At 50.1% G+C, this 21,109-nt stretch overlaps 1 protein-coding gene across 3 annotated transcripts in view; it reads right to left on the bottom strand.

The window, feature by feature from the left end:
* Positions 1-526: 526 nt before the first annotated feature.
* Positions 527-21,109, bottom strand: part of NTM (neurotrimin) — a 411,266-nt gene continuing 390,683 nt past the window's right edge. The window contains exons 6-9 of one of the 3 annotated variants that reach the window (XM_055581180.1): positions 15,062-15,213; positions 11,931-11,966; positions 7,299-7,331; positions 527-1,095 (exon numbers count right to left, since the gene is read on the bottom strand). In XM_055581180.1, the coding sequence (XP_055437155.1) occupies positions 992-1,095; positions 7,299-7,331; positions 11,931-11,966; positions 15,062-15,213 (325 nt within the window). In that variant the 3' untranslated portion in view covers positions 527-991. The remainder of the gene's footprint in view (positions 1,096-7,298; positions 7,332-11,930; positions 11,967-15,061; positions 15,214-21,109) is intronic. The other 2 variants (XM_055581181.1, XM_055581182.1) reach the window with 2 other exon arrangements.

Below are 21,109 nucleotides of genomic sequence, written 5' to 3'. Positions count from 1 at the left end.
CAAGATAGAGTGCAGGTCACCCTTCCGTTTCTAAACAGCATGTAGAAGCATAGTATTGTCTGCATTAAATGCACAGAATAAGAAGAAATCTGTAGCGCTGGTGGAGATGTTGGTTAAATTGTATGTGGTTTTTTTTTTTGGTGGATTTGCCAAATCCTCACCAGGTGGTCAGTGCCTGGTGTGTGGTCCACCAGTTGTAAACCTAGGTAAGAAGTACACTATTCACGTCTAACCTTTAACAAACATACTTCCTTCACCCCTTTCATCTGTGTACTTTTTTTTTTTTAGTTTTGTCTTGTTTTTGCACTAAGTTTTAGACTCATATCAGAAAATATAATTAATAAAATTAATAATGAATCAGAATCCCTTATTATCCATGATGTCCATGTAGTAAAATGGAAAAAAACAAAAAGAAAGTTTAAGAATATCTTTTGTGACTGTTGATTGTGGGATTGTTGTAGCTGTCAGGCTGTCTTGTTTTTTTCCTTTTTATTTATCTTTTTGATGCTGCGTTTTATCACACACACAACATAGGGACACAGTCCAGGAACGGGCCCGCTCGCCTCCCTCTGAGTTCTTCTCTATGGAATGGTTGAATTTGGGGTGGCCGAACTCCAGAATTTTCCTTGGTTGGGGGGCACTGTGGTGGGCAGAGCGGCTGAGCCCCTGCCCGCCTGGTAACAGAGGTCACGCCATGCAGTTTACGGGTGGGTCCAGAGCCACGGGCGTTCTTCCCATTTGGAAAAAGAAAGAAAACTCGGCTGTACCTAGGTATCTGCACGGTGATTTCCAGTGTCCTCGTTCAATTCGTTTTCCCAGAGCATTCTTTGTTCCCCTCCCTCGAATTTGTGTCCCCTTCGGCTCTGTTGTCTGAATTTGGTGGGATTGTGTCTGCTTTAGAACAGGGGTGCTCGCCTTGTTGCTGTCGGTCGCCATCGATGACGTGTTGGCGGTGCGGCGGCTCCTCCCCGTTGGGGATGCGGCTCTCACATCAAAATTTGAGGAGCAGGTGCAAGACCAGGAGAGGTAGCAGCCAGAGGCAGCCTGCCCTCCTTGACGACGTCACATTGCTCACTTCGCTGACGGCACCAGGGCCTGCAGACAGAACACACCTGCCATGAGCCAGGCCCCCTGCCTCACAGAGGCGCCTTTCCAGCCAGGAGCCTCCAGCGCCCCAGGTCCACACACTGGGACTGCGTGGGAAATGAACCCTCCACAGCCTGATCCCGAGGACACGGCTAGGTGATGGGGAATCCGCCCGTGCAGGGAGGGGCTGAGAGGTGTGGGTTTCAGTGTGCAGGTGGCCGATACTCCCCTGCCATCAGAACACACTGAGGCCCTGGCTCAGGGGGCAGGTTCAAGAAGAAGGTGGTGGATTCATGAACACTCTACCCAGAGCTTCGGTAAAGTGAAATCCCTATATAGTCTACATCATCGTCCAACCCCTCTGAGTACTGCCCGCCTCAAACATCCTCGTGGCCCTTCAGCTGCTCCACCTGTCCTGTAGGAAAGGACTTGGTGGGCACACTGACCATACCCCTGAAGCTGCTGCATCAGCTTTGGCGTTCCTTCTGTTAATCACTCTATTTCAGGGCAGTGCTCCTGGCCTCTCCCCCATCTAGACCAGCTAAGATCAGACCTCCCTCAAGTTCCACAGGCTGAGAAGGTCAAAACCAGCTGCCATGAGGTGGGATCAAGCCAACAGACAGGTGGCCTCTGGCTATGCACACAGGAAGATTTACAGGGACAGAGGGATGCAGAGCGTGCCATGGCATGTGTCTGTTGAGGGGAGATGGACGGCGCTTTTCTCTAAGAGCCACACAGCAGCCTGGCCTGCACACAGAGACTCTTGGAGATGGAGCCAGATTCGAGAGGCAAGGTAACTATGAGGTCATAACACTCCCCAGCAGCTTCCCTATCATTTAAGCTTTCCGGCTCCCTGAGCCCCATGACCATGAACTCCAATGACGAATGTAGTTAGGATTCATGAACAGTACACCCACGTTTGGATGCCCGAATGAATTAGGCGCCTAATGAAGCAAGGCGTCTTCTCAGACCGCACTTGCTCCGGCAGCCTCTGTTGCACTGGACTGTGTTGCTGTTGTTCAGTTGCTCAGTCGTGTCCAGCTCTTTGCCACCACATGGACTGCAGCGCATCAGCGTCCTCTCTCCTTCACTGTCTCCCTGGAGTTTGCTCAAATTCATGTCCATTGAGCCGGTGATGCTATCACTGGACTTAGCAGAGGCATTTGAAGCTGGTGCCCCCTCTAAGTCCACATCCTCACCAGGTTGAAGGGACAAAGCTAGACCTGCTTGCCTGACTCGGATGCTGGACACGGAGACAATTCTGGCTAATACAGTTTACCATCAAGCCAGGCTCCCTAATGCCATATGGAACTATGTTCTCAAGTCTTAGAACTCCTAGCCTGGAAGCAATGCCCATATGATTTCTTTCTTAGGCCTTTGGAACAAAGCTCCTGTTCTAACCTAAGCCTACCCCTGAACAGTTATGAGTCTGAAATGCACCAGGTCATCCAGCCTCTGTGTCTCTGCTGCTGCTTCTCAGTGAAGGGTGGTGACTCGTCACCCCAAAGTATCTCTTGGCACACAGATTATTTTAAGCTGAGAACAGTCAAGGCTGAAGACTGAGGAAGAAGCTTTGATCTTCCTTGGAAGAAAAGCTATGAACCTAGACAGGGTATTAGAAAGCAGAGACATCATTTTGCCGACGAAGGTCTGCATGGTGTAAGCTATGGTTTTTCCATTAGTCATATACGGATGTAAGAATTGGACCATAAAGAAGGTTGAGCACCAAAGAATTGACACTTTCAAATTGTCATGTTGAAGAAGACTCTTGAGTGTCCCTTGGACTGCCAGGAGATCCAACCAGTCCATCCTAAAGGAAATCAACCCTGAATATTCATTGGAAAGACTGAGGCTAAAGCTGAAGCTCCAATACTTTGGCCACCTGATGTGAAGAGCTGACTCATTGGAAGAGACCCTGATGCTTGGAAAGATTGAAGGCAGGAGGAGAAGGGCATGACAGAGGATGAGATGGTTGAATGGCATCATTGACTCAATGGACTTGAGTTTGAGCAAACTCAGGGAGATGGTGAAGGGCAGAGAAGCCTGGTGTGCTGCAGTCCATAAGGTCGCAAAAGTTGGACAAGACTGAGCGACTGAACAAAAACAACACCTGCCTGGGTAAAGCATGTAGAAGGAGGACCCGTCCCAGGGAGCAAGCTGTCACCACAGGTAACCACAGTGTGAACTGGCTGTGGCGACAGGGAGGAAGCTGCAGAATCCGTCTGTTAGCCCTCCTCTGTGTCCATCTCTGCCTGCCCGCCAATAACTGCCGCCCCACAGCGGCATTTCCATCTCCATGTGAATTGCCTCCTCTCCCTTTGAAGTCCTAACCCCCTGTCCCCAGCATCCTCTTCTGTCTTTAGCTGAAGACGGTATTTAAGTTGAAGGTTTGGGACACTTTGGTGAGTGCATCAGGTTTCCTTGTCTCTTCCATGTTCGTGTGAGTTCAATTGCTCAGTCGTGTCTGCCTCTTCACAACCCCATGGACGGTAGCCCACCAGGTGCCTCTGTCCATGGGGATTCTCCAGGCAAGAATACTGGAGTGTGTTGCCATGCCCTCCTCCAAGGGATCTTCTCGATCCAAGGATCAAACCCGAATCTCCTGTGTCTCCTACATTGCAGGTGGATTCTTTACCACTGAGCCACCAGGGGAACCCCTTTCATGTATATGCTGCTGCTGCTAAGTCGCTTCAGTCATGTCCAACTCTGTGCAACTCCATAGACGGCAGCCCACCAGGCTCCTCAGTCCATGGGACTCTCCAGGCAAGAGTACTGGAGTGGGTTGCCATTTCCTTCTTCATTCATGTATATATGTATTATTAAATTTGTATTTTATTTTCGCCTGTTACTCTATTTCATGTCAATTTAATTATTAAGCCAGCCAGAAGAACCTAGAAGGATACAGGAAATTTTCTTCCTCCCCAACCACAGGGCTCCTGAGGCCAGAACTCCTTGGCAGAGCGAGTTCTCCCGAGGAGAAGGACAAGAGATGACTCCTCTGCTCCCCACCAGGGAGGTAAATGTCTGGGTGACATAAAGCTTAATCCCCTCCCTCTCCCAGTCCACCGCATACCCGTGACAAAGGGGCACCCCTGCAAACCTCCAAAGCTCCGGATGACTTGTAATTCAATTTCAGATTTGCTTATCCTTGACCATTGATCACAAATTGGTTGCATCTTCTAAAATCTAACTCCTGTTTCTATACAGATCATCACCAGAGACCCCAGCTTTTATGTTCAGTCACTGCTGACTCTATACAGCATTCTTCGAAATCTCAGGAGAGAAGTTGCCCCCAGAGAGGATGCCCTTCCACTCTGGGACACCCCAAGATTCTTGGCAGGAGAGCCCTACCTTTGCCCGAGGCCAACTCTGAGACGGGGAGTTTGTTCTGGGTCCCTGGGAGCCAGGTTCCAAGTGTGATGGGAGGGTTGGTGGCTGCACGGCCCTCCCCCAGGCACACTGCCCATGATTCCAAGTGTGTTTTGCTCACTTTGCTCACGCGTCTGGACACACAGGTATCTATTCACCAAGGGCTCCCTTCCTCTCTCACCTCTTTTCTCTCCTGAACACTGGCTCACACAGCTTTGAAACTCACTCCCCACTCATCCCAGCGTGGCCCTCCTGTTCTGGCTCCTGGTAGGAAAAGGGGGACAATGCCAGTTCCTGCATGGAGACGCTCTTTGCCCCTGCCACCCTCCACCCCTCTGGGCTGCGGGGACCGCACGTCTCCAGGGAGGTGGATGGAGGATGCACACGCCAGGCAGACAGCCCAGCAGGGATCTGGCCAGGCAAGAAAAGTCAGAAGCCTTGTCTGCTGGCCAGGGAGTCTGTAGCACCCTGCGGGAGGAGGCTGGGAGCTGGCAAACACGCCAGGCACTTGGCAATGGCCACAGTGTGGCAGGTATCTGGGGTGCATGTTGTGTTCCGATTCTTCCTAGTCCCCTGGGGCTCCTGGATGCTCTGCTGCCTATTGGGATGCACACAGGGAGCCTGTGGGGAGGGCCCTGATCCCCCGTATCAGAGAATGCCTCCCAGAGAAGAGATGAAATGCCTGCTGGGAGTGAGGCAGCGGGGAGGGAGCTCAGAGTATGATGTTCTGTAGCTGCCCTCCTCTCCCAGGTGTGTCCGTGGGGCTGGTGCCCCCCTGGACACTGCCTGCCCCCCTGGCCCAGCAGGACCTCACCTCCCCATCCCTTCCTACTCCCCACCCAGCATCTCTCTGGACACAGCTGCCCTGGAGAAGGAAACAGCGGTGGTTCCTGGAGAAACCTGAGGCGGGGTCTCCTCGCATCCTCTCAGAGTCCACGCACCAGCTGTCCACCACCCACCCTGGACTTTCTGGGTTGACTCCTTATGCCAACCCAAGGCCGATGTTTTTGTGACTCCAAGCTGACCAGACCACTAATGGATTCGATTCCTTTGGCCTTTAGGAAACCTCTCAGCTGCTCCGTAGGACACTCAGAGGCTTGCTCTGACTCCTTAGCCTCACTCTTGGACACGTGTGCCTCGGGCTCTCCCTGCTCCCTCTCCACACAACACCAGCAACACACATACGTGTATGCATGAGTGTGCACTTTCCAGCCTCTTCTCTTTCCTTCCCACCATCACCCCTTCTGCCTGAAATACTCTTCACTAGATTCATTTCTACTCCTTGTTCCAGGTTCTGTTCTGGCCTCAGCCACCTCTTCCAGGCAGCCTTCCTTGACTTGCTTTATTCCCTTCTACCACACCATACACATCCCACTATTAAAATACACACCCGTCCTACATTTCCCTTCATGAGTCTCGCATGTGTCTCCTCCTCCATGCTGTGAGCTCCATAAGGGCAGGGTCTGTGCCCAGCTGGGCCCTCAGCAAGTACTTAACAAACATTAGTTGAAGGAAGGAAGGGGCCAGAACAGTGACCCATGCTGACGTGTCTATACCTACTTTGTGTCTGTGTTTTTCTTTTTCTTACAATTCTACTTGAAAAAGAAAAGTACAAACCAAACTAAAAACAAAGCAAAACACTCTTCTCCTACTTTGCCTTCTTTCAAACACCTCTCCCCCACTTTTCTAACAATTCCCAATACAAGTCACTGAAAATCCGCGTGGTTGAGGGAAGCTATACCCAGAGGTAAGGCCACATTGGTTAGGATTCCAGGTGGAGCGTTTGCACCTGGAAATGGGTTCTGGACCCTTGAAGCCCCTCATGTAGGAGATAAAGGATGTTATCTCCTGCTCTAATGTGTGGAAACTCACTCGTAAGTGACGTCCCCAAGGTCCCTTGATTTCATGGACTCGGAGCTGTGGCTTTGTGGGCCACTCACATCTCCAGAGAAGAAGAGAGCAGAGAGTGAGGCTGCAGGGCCTGCCCAGCCCGGGTACCGGTCAAGGTGGGGACCCCAGGCCTGCCCACACTGATCGGCACAGGAAGATCCCCATGAGAGGAGGACCTTCTGTCCAGGCAGGTGTGGATCCCAGGATCCGCGCGCGAGGCCCTCTCAGAACCCGTGCTGGCCAGAGTAACAGCTCAGCCCGTCTGCTTGGTGATGCAGCCGCAGAGAGGAGGTCTGTGTGGTCCATCTAGCAGCGCCTCCACTCGGCGTGGAAGGCCTTATTTCCTCAGTCTCATTAGCGAGCTCTGGAGGCCTGAAGAAACTAATTACCAGGACCGTCAGGGTCCCGGAGCGCTGTGACGAGTGTCAATTTACCCATCGGAAACATCTGGACGGAATGAAAGCCCCCGAATAAGATGAGTTTTTATTCGTAGCCAAGTGACTCACCCAAGAACCGCCCCTTTCCTTCCCCTGACCCCTTCCTCCTGCCACTTCCCTTCCAGCTCCAAGTTAGAAAAAGAGAGAATGGGGTAAGCAGAGGCCAGCATGCAAGGCCAAGGTCCAAGAAGATCATTGCATGAGAGCATTGTGTGCAAAGAAAGAGGCGGGCCTGCTACAGAAGGGCCCAGACGTGGAGCTATTCTGGGCACTGACAGGCCCCCATTAGTGCTGCCAGCAAAGACAAGTTAGACTTTGCAGGGGAGGCACCCGGGGAGAATCGATGTCCTTGGGGATGGTTAATCTGAATTGACACAGGGCCGGCCCGAGGTCAGGCGGTCCCCACCGGGCTGCCTCCTGGGGTTAGCACAGAAGAGAACGCATCTTGCAAGAAGGCGATGAGTCTTGCGCCCCCCAGCCCAAGGCAGCAGCTGCCTGGAAAGTAAACATACCAACCTTTCCCAGGGGGCAGAGTTGTGGTTTTCACTTCTAAAAGAAATGGAAAACAAGCTACCGTTAAGGCAGAAAGCAGCCAGAGACGTTCACTTTACCCTCCGATGGTTTAGGGGAGGAGGTTGAACCGGCCCAGACCCTGTACTGTTCTGGCCACAGCCCAGCCCTGGGACACGCGCCCCTCTGCTGTGCTGGGAAGTCAGTTGGCATAGGTTGAGTGGGGTTGGGGCAGAATGCTCACATTGGATCTCTGATTCAGAGATCCAGCATCCCCGCCGTGTCTTGGCTGGGGAAGCTGGTACCCTGGAGCCTGAGCCCCTAAGCCAATAAACACTTCTCTGTAGAACAACCTTTTTTCTTTGGTTTCCAGACTACCTTCTAATTAGTTGAAGTCTGCAGAAGCAGAAGTGGAAGTGTTTGTATCTCAGCTGTGTTCGACTCTTTGTGATCCCATGGACTTCAGCCTGCCAGGATCCTCTGACCATGGGATTTTCCAGGCAAGAATATTGGAGTGGGTTACCGTGCCCTCCTCTAGGATCTTCCCAACCCAGGGGTTGAACCTGGGTCTCCTGCATTGCAGGTGGATTCTTTATCGTCTGAGTCACCAGGGAAGCCCTGAAGTCTGCAGGCTTTATTATAAAACTAAAGCTTAGGCCCTCCTGCAGTAATATGAATGCAGGTGCCCATGCTCTGTTTGATCTGTAAAGTTAACCGGCATTCATCTATGCATCTTTGAGATATTAGTGAGTGAGGTTCTGTGTACTGGAGGAGGCCAGGCCTTTGATAGCTGACCTCTCTTGATGAGTCAGACTGTAACCAGCTGGGCCCGAGGGCTTCCTCTCTCTGGGGTGATCTAAGACAGCAAGATCTGCATCCCCGATGCTGGGACCTGCCTGGGGAAATGCTGGGCATCAGTTCCCCTCTGCTGGCTGGACCAGGAAAGACCTCCATTCACCAGTTAGGCTCTCAGGACAATGCATAGAGCCTGTCCTGCTGACTGGCCAGAAGCAGGCTGACCTCTCATCTTTCCTCGTTAGCTGGGGGGCCTCTGCATGAGTTCATCCTGGATACAGAGGATGGGAAATCCTTCCACAGAGTATGTGCATGTGTGCGTGCTAAGTCACTTCAGTTGTGTCCGACTCTTTGTGACCCCATAGACTGTATCCCACCAGGCTCCTCTGTCCATGGGATTTCCCAGGCAAGAATACTGGAGTGGGGTGCCATTTCCTTCTCCAGGGGATCTTCCCAACCCAGGAATTGAACCTGCATCTCTTGTGTCTCCTGTATTGGCTGGTGGGTTCTTTACCACCAGCATCACCCGGGAAGCCCTCCACTGTGTACAGATATCTAATCACCATATGCACACTTTAAATATCTTATAATTTTACTCATCCATTATACCTGAAATAAGGGAAAATAAAGCTGAAAAAAAGAAAATGACATTAAAGCCTTTTGCATCGAAGTGATAGGATTCTCCGTGCAAAGATCCTTGCATATAGAAGGAAAGATAACCTAGAGATGACTCCATCTAAACTCAACCAGAACATTTGACCAAAAACACCTGAGTACATCCCCATGTATTCAAACTCTCAGTCTACTCTTTAAAGGCACCTGAGACATGATACAACTCTTGATCCAACTGGACATTAGCTGCCCCCAAGAAGCCACTCTGGAAAAGGCTGTGGGCAGATCAGTAATCAAAGATTAAAATGGTGACTCAGAGAAGTCAATGGTCAATCTATAACACGATCTCTCTGCCACCAAACCCAGCTGAATCCAAGTTCCTAGGTGAGCACAGGGCTGCTGTCCTAGTGAGCAGAAGAGGGCTGGGTTCATGCCAGAATGGATACATAAGATACACAAACATTCCAGAAATAGGGCGAGGGGATTTTAGTTTGGCACCTTCTGTATTTAGACACACGTACCATAGAAATGCTAACTGCTGAGAGGCTGGATTTAATGAGCTCTCTCTCATCCTCAGCAGGGAAGAACAGATCCTCTCTCCCACTGCAACTGTTTCTTCTGATGCACAGAGTTGACTTACTCCCCTATTCTCTATTAAGATGATTTGATGGTCACTGTGAGGTTTGCCAGCATGAATCAGCCGACCTTCCCCAGACTACTGATACCATCGAATCTGACTCCTAGCCCAGAAGATAAAAGACAATGGACCAGGGATGGGAAATGAACAGCCACCGAGCCGCTGAGTGCGTCCCCGGCACACTTGCTTACGAGGGAGGGCATGAGGGATGGTGGTGGGTCTCCTGGCATGGATGATGATGATACATGATGGGAGATGTCCTGGCAGGAGTCCTGCAGCACTACATATTAACACAAGGGGGGACACGCCATCCATTGTGTGTGCGAGAGGGGGAGCAGAGAAACACGTCAGGGCGGCACACAATGCTGAGAAGGAACGAAATTCTCTTTTCTGGATCCTTCTGGACCATTCGGATACTGAGTAACAAAATAGGTTGGAATGTCTCTTAAAGCTAAGTGTTCCTCATGGGTGGAAATCCATCTAGATGAGGGGAGCATAACCTGGGCGTATTCCAGAGAAGCGAGGTAGCTCTCTGTTCTAGGGTAGGCTAGCCATGGAGGAGGAAAAAGCAACACACACATACACACAGAGAGAGGGATGCATAAGATAAATGTCCCGAGAGCATGGTCTTTTTTCTCTAATATAGTCCTTAGTGTACAGGAGTCCAACAGCTATACTGAAGACCACACTAATCCAAGTCTTGAAATATTCCAGGATTCTACCATCCACAGCACTGGCCTTGACCCATTGCCCTGCACCCAATGAGAATGGTGATGGGGTGGGAGCAATGTAGAGAAGAGAGCTGGCATGGAGACCCTGCCCCACATTCACAGCGGATCACAGAGCACAGAGCGCGGCGAGGATGCTCAGCTCCGAGTCGGCAGGTGGAGCCTCTGCTCCTAGTCCCCTGCTCAGAACCAGGCAGGGATTTGTTTGCTTCTGGTCAGTTTTGTTACTGTTGGCTTCGATGTGGGATGTGCTCCCTCCATCCCTGGGGTGCACTTTCAGTGGAGTTCTAATTCCTTAGCAACCAATCCCTGTTTCAAAAGTTCCTTTTCCAGCTCAGAATACAGATATCAATGATTACAATGAGCTGAGTCACTCTAAGTCACTTAAAGTCCCTCACAAGTTGTCCTCTGCCTACCTCCAGCCTCTCACACGTGCCTTTCACCATTTATGTCCTTTGCTACTTTTCCAACATTCTTCGAGATTTGTGCATATGCCTTGGTCGGGGGTTCAATAAGCATACATTGAATCACTAATTGAACCTGGAGCCTTCCATTGACTTCCCTTTCTTTCTATTTCTGTTTCATTTTCCTGTTTGTGGTTCATCACCATGGCGCTCTATATCACTAAGGTGAACACTGTATCCCTGAATCTTCTCACCATAAAAGCTTTCTCCTCTTCTGTCAAATAATTTCCCCTATAATTCATTTCCTTCCGTCTCCCCCTCCCCAAGTCTAATGCCATCCTCTGAAGATTGCTTGCATGGCCAGATGTGAATGGATGAACAGGATGAGGGGGGTGCTAGGTGGGATGAGAAGGATGGCAGGAAGTGGGGAAAGACCCTCTCTTCACTGTGGTCACAGCCACTTTCCTGGGGGGCTCTCCGAGGGTTGGCACTGTCCTCAGCAGGAAAAGTTCGCGGCACACATACCACCACTCAGCCTGGGCCCACTTCTGAGCATTTCGTCATGGTCTAAATGAATCACTTTAGCTAGGCTAGGGACCTTGAAAAAATTTGAGGGGCTGAGTAAAATGAGGCAAGAGATGCAGGTATCACAGTGTGGGGAGGGTTGGCATGGAAGAGGTGGAAAGAAGCTAGGGAGAGGGCTTGAGAAATGAGTTCATGAACCCCTGGATCGCGATATGGGAGGGTCCTGTAACCAGAGACTGGGCTCCAATGGTTCAAGACGCAGCTGGTGGTTTTCAAAGCCTTTTTACTATGTGTTCTCAGGTGAAGGCTAGAACAACTCTCAGATTGTAAGGCGGGTCAGTTCTATGGCCCAGAAGAGGAAATTGAGTCTGAACGATACTTCCTGACCTGCCCAAGTGCACAGCACCCCCGGATGTCGCGCTCTGGATAGGAGCTCAGCGGCGTCCACTCCAAGGACCTTGCACGGGCACCTGCCCACCTTCCTCCCTGAAGACGCTCCACATGAATGCTCTGTGGCAGCTTAGGGACCCTCTGAAAGTCCCTGCACTGGAGGTTTGCTTCTGTGGCTGATGGGGGGGGATGCTGTCACTGGGGGCTCCTATGAGAAGCACTCAGTGGGTGGACTTCTCTGCCTATTGCCCCAAGCCTCGCTCTCTGAGCCCTTTGTCTCCATGCAGACCTCCAGGCTTTGAAAAGATAGGGTTGTTTCTTTTCTTCTCCCTTCCAGCCCTTCAGGGGAGGAGGGCAATGTGAGCAGAGAGTAAGGGGGTCCTTGGAGTTTCATCGGCTCCCAGTAACCCACTTAGTGCCTGCCACCATCCACTAGCTGCTGGACAGACAGGAGCCTCAGGGAACACACAGCAGGGCAGGGGGAGGGGACTCTGGGAGAAAGCGGGGAGGGGAGAACCAATAAAGCAGGGGGAGGGGGGATACTGACCTTGCAACAAAGATGAGCTTGTAGGCTCACTTAGCTCTATATCGGGTGAGGGACACACAGGAGAGAAAAATGAAAACAAACACACATATTATATACAGTAGCTATATATCCATCATATATAGTTTGTATACCGGCTTTCACAAACATTTCTGGAGGGATGGAAAAATAAAGGAACACACAAAAACCAGAGGTGGTGGGGCAAGATGCAGATGAGGAACGGTGAAGGGCTGGGTGCGTGCACACGGGATACCGAGGTTGAAAGGCGAGGGGCTGGCCATGCATTCACAGCCCCCGCAGGAGCATGGACTCTGGGCGTGTGCTGAGCTGGGGTGCTGACTTGGTAGCAGAGGACCAAAGCCTCTTTCCAGATGAGATCTGTGTCTCATCCACAGCTCCATTGGTTCACTTGGGGAGACCAAGTTTAGGGATTTCTGGCCTCCCAGCACCACAGCAGAAGCAAGGTCCCCCAGGAATCTCTGTGATTCAGGATCCCAAGGGCTGAATTCTCCTGATCCCCTGACGTCTCTGGAGCCTTAGGGACGAGGTTCTCAGAATCCTACTGGTAGGGTTCCTGCTAGGAAGGACCACCCCTTCCCCATTTGACTGTAGTCCCTCAAAGGTATTGACCCTGAAGGAGTCTAACCAGCACCTGCGTCCCTGACTTTTCAACATCAGGTCATGTGTGCAGCTTCCGAGCAGGTTGGTGGCAAAATGATGCTAATTTAGCTGGCTCTCGGATGCTACAGGAGAAGGAGTTTCATCACAAAGTTTGTGTATTCACAGAAAGCAAAGGCTGCTTCCTAACCTGCCCAAGTCGGCTTAATGGGTCTGATCATAGGAAAGGGCATAGAAGACTCGCTAACACATTTATATCTGTCAAGAGGCCTTATTGATAGTGGGCGTTGATAAAGAGTTTAGGGGCTGGGCTGTGTGGACCAGCTGCAGTGTGAGCCTAGGGGGTGGAAATGTAGGTGTGGCACGTTAATGGGATTTCATAGCCTCAAGGAACTAGGTGTCACCCAGGTGGTGATGCTGTGACAGGCTTTTCAGAAACGCTCTCTTAAATGAAGCTAAAAACCTGGTTGCTGTTTGATTAAATCTGGAAATGTTTCAAACTGTTTCTTCCTCTTAGAGATTTAGCATGCAAGGGCTCTGAGCCCTCCTGTGTTAGAGAACATCCCCACACGGACCCAATTCACCTTTGTTTGATCTAGTCTTTCTAAACCTACTTGAATCCATACTATGACTTTTCCAGACATGTCTTTAGAGAGTTCCCTGGACTCCAGAAAGCTGGCAACTGTAGGGCCGTCCCACATGACACACGGGGCGCAGGGGATGCTGACAGGCTGCCGGGGATGCGGGCAGAGGTCTTAATTGCCAAACACGGGTCTGTGGAAAGGAGCAGATTTATGGCGCATGCTTCACTGCATTGCTTGTCACAAATGCCGGTATTTCACTCTTCAAGTTTGCTTTTTCTCTCTCTTCTCATCTTAGATGTCTTCAGGGGACGAGGCCAGGGAATTAGACAGCAGTGATAAAGTCAGTTGCAAAACCATTTCATGCATCTGATTAGGAGGAGCAAAGGGGTCAAAGGAGGAGGGAGACTGTTTACAGGGAAGAGGAAGGCTGTGGGTGGAGGGTGGGGACAGCCTTGGATCTGGGAGGCAAGGGGAGGTGGGGCTGCCCCTTCCTAATCATGGTCCTTCTGTTCATGCAGACAGACACCTGCCAAAAAGCTAAAAGGCTGACAAACGTGAGCGGCCCTGATGACTGTCCCTGGGTGGGAGGCGTCAGACACATCAATCAGTCTAATCACAGCTCTGCCCATTCCGGTCTGCCAGTTCTGGGATCAAGGGCAGCCTGCCGCCTCCAAGCCCTGGAGGATAAAGCTGGGCTTTATTTTATGTGCTGGGTAAAAGGGGGGATGGAATGCAATTTGGAAATCTGTTTGGAGCAGGGGAAGAGCACAGGTGGGCTGTCTGGACGATCTTATCGGGGTCTGTGGTGCCATGGAGGAGATGTGGCAGGGTGGGCAGGGGGTGAGGGGTGCTTTATGGAGCTCTTGGATTATCTGGGAGTTCTCAGAATAAAGGGGTTTAGGCTCCTGCCAATGATCTGCTAGCTTCCTTACCTTTCCCTCCCCAGGACACTCAAGAGTGCTTGTTAACATGGGAGACCGGGGAACAAGTTTGAAGGATTCCAAGCTAAGGTACTTGCTGAGGCCTGGAGGAATGTGCCTCCCACCCCCCACCACCCCCACCCCCGCAAAGCAACCACAAATGAGCCCCATGGGCTGTGTGGTCAGTCTGCATCTTCCTGGGCAGGGAGCCCATCAGAGATGCAGGATGGCCCTCAGGCATCCAGGCTCAGGTCTGTGTGACTGTTTTCCCCGAAGAAGCGTGAGACCTGGGGATCTAAGTCTGTTTACTTGCCTCCTTCCCTTGTTTCTGGCACCCTTATAGTTGCCGGGTGTGCAATAAAGGCACCGCAACTTGCCTTGCCCAGATTAGTCCTTCAATAAAGAGTGACTGAATGAATTAATGCATGAATGATTATGCAACTTCTGTCGAGATGGTGGCTCAGTTGGACAGATAATATCTTAATGCAGCCAGACAACACCCTAGGACACAAACGAAGAACCAGGGACACACCCACTGGCTATGTTAATTCTCCCTCTGACGCTAACATTACTCAGGATCCCAAGGCCCACCAGGAGTCTACTTTTATCAATACAATGCAGTTTCTCTTATATCCCGAGGACTAGAAAAAGTTTCAGAAATGGTAACATTTCACACTCATCCAGGGAAGAAGTATGGAAATAGTGTATGTTCCTCTCTGGGTTCTTGACGACTAGATCCGATTGCAATCCCTACAGTCAGTTAAGGAGATACTGCGGGGGAAAGTTCAACATCACTTCAGTATCCCCCAAACCCTTTCCTGCAGTGTCAGGACCTCTAGCACAGGATGAAACCTGGTGTCTCCTTTCACATGTGTGCTGTTTCTTTCTCTCCCCCTCCCTCATCATCCCTGTCCTTCTCGCCCACCCTCACCTAACTACTCCTGACTCTCCTCCTTGCCCACCCACCCCCCCCACCGTGCTCCTTGTGGTCCAGAGTGGGGCTCCGTCTCACCGAACAGTGTGATGCTGGCATTGGTGTGACCCAGCTTGTTCGAGGCCACACACGTGTAGTTCCCATAGTCGTGTTCAGAGACGTTGAAGAAGATGAGTTTTGAGAGGAAAGGTCTGTTTTCCACTTTGACCCCCTTCTTTCCTTCAACCAGCCTGAGACAAACAAGAGACAGACCGAAAAGAGAGGACAAAGGGGATGGTTATATGTATTTTTCCTCACGAGGAAGAAGAAAAACTCTGGAATTAGTGATCTTCCCTCTTCCCCCTTTCTGGCATCACTATAATCCCATTTTTTTTTTTTTTTTTCCCACTCAACCACACAACAAGTTCGCCACCTTGGTGCACATAATTACATCTCTCTGTTTTATGTGTGTGCCTGGAGACATGTTTGGCACAATGCAGATCTTCATCTCTCTATGCAGTTATTGAAGTTCTCTGAAGGTAGGTGCCTTCAACAAATACAATGCACCAGCTGTGTGCCATTCAGCCCCACAGGATCCGAGCAGTAGGTGCTGGATAATTGATGTTATTGATGAAGATGATGATGACTGCAACCATGAAAATGAAGAACCTAGTTTTCAAACAGGAGAAAAACCCAACAGGTTTGAAAGAGCAAAGTTTTTCATGCACCTGGTAGTAACACTGTCCCTTAAGAACTTGAGACATTCTGCAGATAGTAATTTATCTTTGGCCCTGATCAGGATAAAAGAATCAGGGACTGTTTTCACACTAGGGGACCCTGATGGGCCTGGGTGTCCATTGCATTTGAGCATCTCATCCTGGGAGGGATTACAGAAGCCTGAGCATGTGGTCTCAGGTGGCCAGGACCACTTCGCTGGCTGTCTTACCCCATCATGGAGTCCAGCGTGCCTTAAGGGCTCAGACCAGTGGCTGGGGGCCACTGATAAAAGCCAGGGAGAGAGGTGGGGAGGACAGCCAGACACACTTGTTACAAATGCAGACGCTATTACGGGGCAGACAGAGGGGGAAAGAAAAACTGCTTCGGTGGTGGGTGGGGCCACCTTCTCCTTCTTTGGAGGCTGTCAGGAGCAATTCCTATTGAACCTGCATGTCTTCATGGAAATCATGAGACCAGTGCTCGTCTTTGTAAAAACCGCTGGGATGTCCTATTTCAGAGAACAGGCTTTAAGCCAAACTGTTAGTTTCCCTGAAATAATTTGTCTTGCTTGCCTAGAAGCTGTCTATGCTACAGGAAAGATAACCACCAGTGGGGACAACCATCCTTCTAAATGGAGGATCTCAGGGAGTGATCCCAAAAGCTCAGCTGCCTGTGTAGGGCCTGGCTGGAGCAGGACATGTGGACAGGACAATATGTCAAGGTGGACACATGTTGGAATGGGTTCGCAGGGCAGAAATTGAGGCAAATGGTTGGTACTGGAGTCATCAAACCGAGAAAGACAATATTCCAGGCAGAAATAGAAAGTAAAGCCCAGCAGGACAATGATGAGAAAATGCTTTGTAAACCATAAAATGTTATTCAAAATAATATATTTCCATGGAGTGAGACATTGCAAACTCCTTCCTGTCCCTGGGCCACAGGACAGTTTTGGCAGCGACATCAGCTGCTGTATCATTCTCTGAAGGTGTCTTCTCTGCAGGATGAATGGACGGTTCTCTCTGTCGCCAAGACTTGTGACCGCTGTGATGAGAATACCAGGATTCGGGCCTCTGTCCCAACCCAGCATCTGTCTCCAGGGAAGTCAGAGTGGGACTGTGGTAACTGTGTTGCTTTCCATCCTGTAGATGTTCATCTGGGGGCTTTTATCTCTCCCACATGCGGGACAGCGAACCAGCCCGGGTCCACGTACTTTGTTATAATGGGAGCACAGTCCGAAAGGAATGAGGTGTCTGGCTGTGCAGCCAGAAGCCACCGTTCTATCTCCAGCTTGTTCTGTTGCTGTCCTGCAGGGGATGCTGTCCATAGGAGGCTCTGCAGCCCACCTGCCAGAGGCTTCTCTGAGTTCCTCAAGCTTATTGATCCCTTTTGCCATTCTGAAGCCAGCCCTGGGCTGGGGAGGAAGTCGTCACATCGGGACCAAGCTGTGAATTAGATTTCCGCTCTGCAGTGGGGAGAGACACTTGCCCAGAAAGCAGGCTTTGCTGACAGCTCTGAAATGTCTTTAGCTAAAAGCAGAGCAGGGCGGGCAGTGGTATTCGGCAGCATTTTGCAGCTTCTGGGTTGACGCTCCGTGTGGTCACATAGTTCCACATGCCACAGAGGATAGATGCCTCCATGCAATGGCAGAATGGAGGTGTCTGAAACTGAGACAGCTATGCTGAGACAGGTGTGCTGAAACTGAGCAGGACCCTGTGGAGCTCTGGTGCACAAAGCCTTTCTGTATCCTCAGTTTTCTAGTTTGTAGGAAATAGGTTTCATTCAGCCTCCTAGACCTTCCCTGAGTTGCAAAGGGCAGGTTCAAACACTTGCTAATTAGGGAAGGGACAGCATGCCAGACGGGGAGAAGCAGCCAAGAAGCAATGGGACAGCCTTGGGACAGGGTCTTGTTTCCCCTTCAAGGCCACTGGGGAGGCTGTTAAGGGATGTGTGCATGCCAAGTTGCTTCAGTTGTGTCCAACTCTGTGACCCTGTGAACTGTAGCCCGCCAGGCTCCTCTGGCCATGGGATTCTCCAGGCAAGAATACTGGAGTGGGTTGCCATGCCCTCCTCTCCCCTTTAAGGCATACACATATCTTTGAGTTGTTTAGCAGATGTTGAAACTACCACCAGGTGGGAAAAGTTAACTACAAACTGCCCACAAGTACAAAATGTTAATGATGCTGATCCCTGATTATCTCACCATCAGCCAATCAGAAGAATGTCCACTAGCTGATCCCATCCTCCTCTCTGAACCATTACTATAAAACTCCCCATTATCCCCTCCAGGTTGGGACACAAAGTTTTGAGGGCATGAACCCACTGTGACCCCCTTTTCCTGGCAAAGCAATAAAGCTATTCTCTTCTTCTTTACCCAAAACTCTATCTCTGAGACAGAGTCAATCTGGTGTCAGGGTACAGAGGCCAGTTCAGTATCACTACCAGGCTTCAGCTTCTTCATGCTTTTCAAGAATTCAAGTCCCTACAGATGAGTGGTCCTTATTAAGGACAGGGTTCCCTTTCCTCTCCCTTTGATCCACTTTCGCCCCGTGGTGGCGGGCGCTGAGTGACTAGAACACAGTCAAGAGAGACGTCTACCCTACATTCTGAGAAAACCGCCTGTCTCCATTACAAGGACTCCTTTACTTTGGTCTCAGAAATCCGCTCATCTCACCAGGGATATCAGTTAGGTTAGAGGTGGCCTTGCCACCCCACTCCAGTACTCTTGCCTGGAAAATCCCATGGACAGAGGAGCCTGGTAGGCTGCAGTCCATGGGGTCGATAAGAGTCGGAAATGACTCAGCGACTTCACTTTCACTTTTCACTTTCATGCATTGGAGAAGGAAATGGCAACTCACTCCAGTGTTCTTGCCTGGAGAATCCCAGGGATGAGGGAGCCTGGTGGGCTGCTGTCTATGGGTTTGTACAGAGTTGGACATGACTGAAGTGACTTAGCAGCGGCAGCAGCAGAGGTGGCCTTCCCTCTAGTGGGGGCCATCTTCTCTGGGAGACCTCCCTGGAGGAGTGACCTGCCAGTGGTCCAGGAAGGACAGGCAGTGACAAGAGTTCAGAGGCAGAGATGCTCTTCAAGAGCCTGGTGTCCAGAGGACAGACACCTCCATTCAATGGAAGAACAAGGGGTAGGGGGTAAATAAATGAAGAACAAATAGAAAAACTGAGCAGAATCAACTAAAGGAGAGAAAAGGAGCTGCCTCGAGAAGGGCTCAGACAGAGGACTCAGAGCCTCAACTAAAGGAGAGAAAAGGAGCTGCCTCGAGAAGGGCTCAGACAGAGGACTCAGAGCCACCTGAGCCCAGGGCTCTGAAAGCCCCCTGCCCATGGAGATGCTGTCAGTCGGGCTCTCTCATCCTGGGTGAAGCCCGCAGCCCCCTCCCTGTGACACAGCAGCTGTGCAGAGCTGAGCTCGCCCTTCATATGCCCACCATTGGCCACTTCTGCCTAAGGGCTAATCTTTCCTCCACGTCTTTTAAGATTTTGTTTCCTCCACATTTTGCTTGCATTTTCATCCCATCAAGGATTAGAAAAACAGGATGTAGCTGATTAATTTCCTTGAAGATCTGAACCATTGAAAGTTCAGGAATTTACCCTGGAGCTCAACGGATTTCTGTTTTTTTGCTATGTTTTCTGATATTGGACTTTCACGTCTCAGTTTTCTTCTTAGTATAAAAGAAAAGATAAAATGGATGGAGAAAGGAAGCAGGATTTTGAAGAAAGATACCCATGTTTATTTATTGGGAAAATACCATTCCCTTCAGTTTAATTATGAATTTTTGGGAAAAAGGGGAAAAGCCAGTTATTTCTTCTAATCTCTTTCTGAGTCTGCTTTTACTCATTCTGTCTCAGTACATACATATACAAAATGGGCTAGATGAACACAGTGCACCCAAGTTGCTGCCAGAATTGGCGCTTAAGAACAAAAAGTAGTGCTTCTCACTTGGAAGGATTATAATGAGCCACAGTGGAACTTCTGACTAAGTGACTTGGTTGTAAACAAAGTTAGAGACTAGAGGCGTTCTTGGTGCTGACTGGCCAAACCAATACAATATTGTAAAGTAAAAAAAAAAAAAAAAAAAATTTGGCTGCCCCATGTGGCATGCAGGATGTTAATTCCCAGACTAGGGGTCAACTCTGCACGCCCTGCAGTGGAAGCAGAGTCCTAACCACTGGACCACCAGGGAAGGCCCTAACTTTATTTTTTATTGAAGTATAGCTGATTTACAGTGTCATGTTAACTTCAAGTGTACTGCAAAGTGAGTTAGTTATACATTCATACACACACACACACACACACACACATATATATATATATATTCTTTTGCAGATTCTCTCCTCTTATAGGTAATTACCAAATGTTGAATATAGTTCCCTGTACTATTATACAGCAGGTCCTTCCCTTGTTGAATCTCTTTTATAGATATTTAACAGTAGTGTGTCGGAGAAGGCAATGGCACCCTACTCCAGTACTCTTGCCTGGAGAATCCTATGGACAGAGGAGCCTGGTGGGCTGCAGTCTATGGGGTCGCTAAGAGTCAGACATGACTGAGCGACTTCACTCTCACTTTTCACTTTCATGCATTGGAGAAGGAAATGGCAACCCACTCCAGTGTTCTTGCCTGGAGAATCCCAGGGACGGGGGAGCCTGGTGGGCTGCCGTCCATGGGGTCACTAAGAGTTGGACATGACTGAGCAACTTAGCAGCAGCAACAGCAGTGTGTATCTGTGAATCCCAAACTCCTAATTTATGTCTCTTCCTCCCTTCCCCCTGTGATAACCACGTTTGATTTCTATGTCTGTGAGTTTGTTTCTATCTTGTAAATAAGTTCATTTGTCATATTTTAGATTCCATATATAAGTGATAGTATATGGTATTTGTCTTTTTGTTTCATTTCACTCACTATGATAACCTCCAGGTCCATCCAAGTTGCTGTAAATGGCATTATTTCATGCTGTTTTATGGCTGGCTAATATTCCATTGTATATATGTACCACATCTTCTTTATCCATTCATCTGTCAGTGGGCACTTAGGTGGCTTCCACGTCTTGGCTACTGTACCTAGGGCTGCCTTGAACACTGGCCTCTTGAGTAAAGAGCCCCAGCCACTGGGGATGTTGAGTCCTGCGGGCAGCACCTGGGTCGCTCTCAATCTGTGTCTTGCCCTGGAGTTGCTCACCCTCTCTCCTTCCCAAAGTTGCCCTTTTTGTGGCTTTTTCCCTCAGCTTCTCAGGCTCATCACTCCTTCCCCCTCCCGTAACCCACATACACCTCAGGACCCTGCATTGCCCCCTCCCATCTTCACCAAGTTGGGTTCTGACCGTGGAAAGCTCTTGCCCATCAATTGCTGTTCATCCACCTTAAAATAGCTCTTTGATGGCAGTAATTGCCTGGCTTTCGGAGCTGCTGAACCCTGTGCT

The sequence above is a fragment of the Bubalus kerabau genome, chromosome 5 (genome assembly GCF_029407905.1).
Source record: "Bubalus kerabau isolate K-KA32 ecotype Philippines breed swamp buffalo chromosome 5, PCC_UOA_SB_1v2, whole genome shotgun sequence".
Lineage (NCBI taxonomy): Eukaryota > Metazoa > Chordata > Mammalia > Artiodactyla > Bovidae > Bubalus > Bubalus kerabau.
This window is presented reverse-complemented; position numbering and strand designations above follow the sequence as displayed.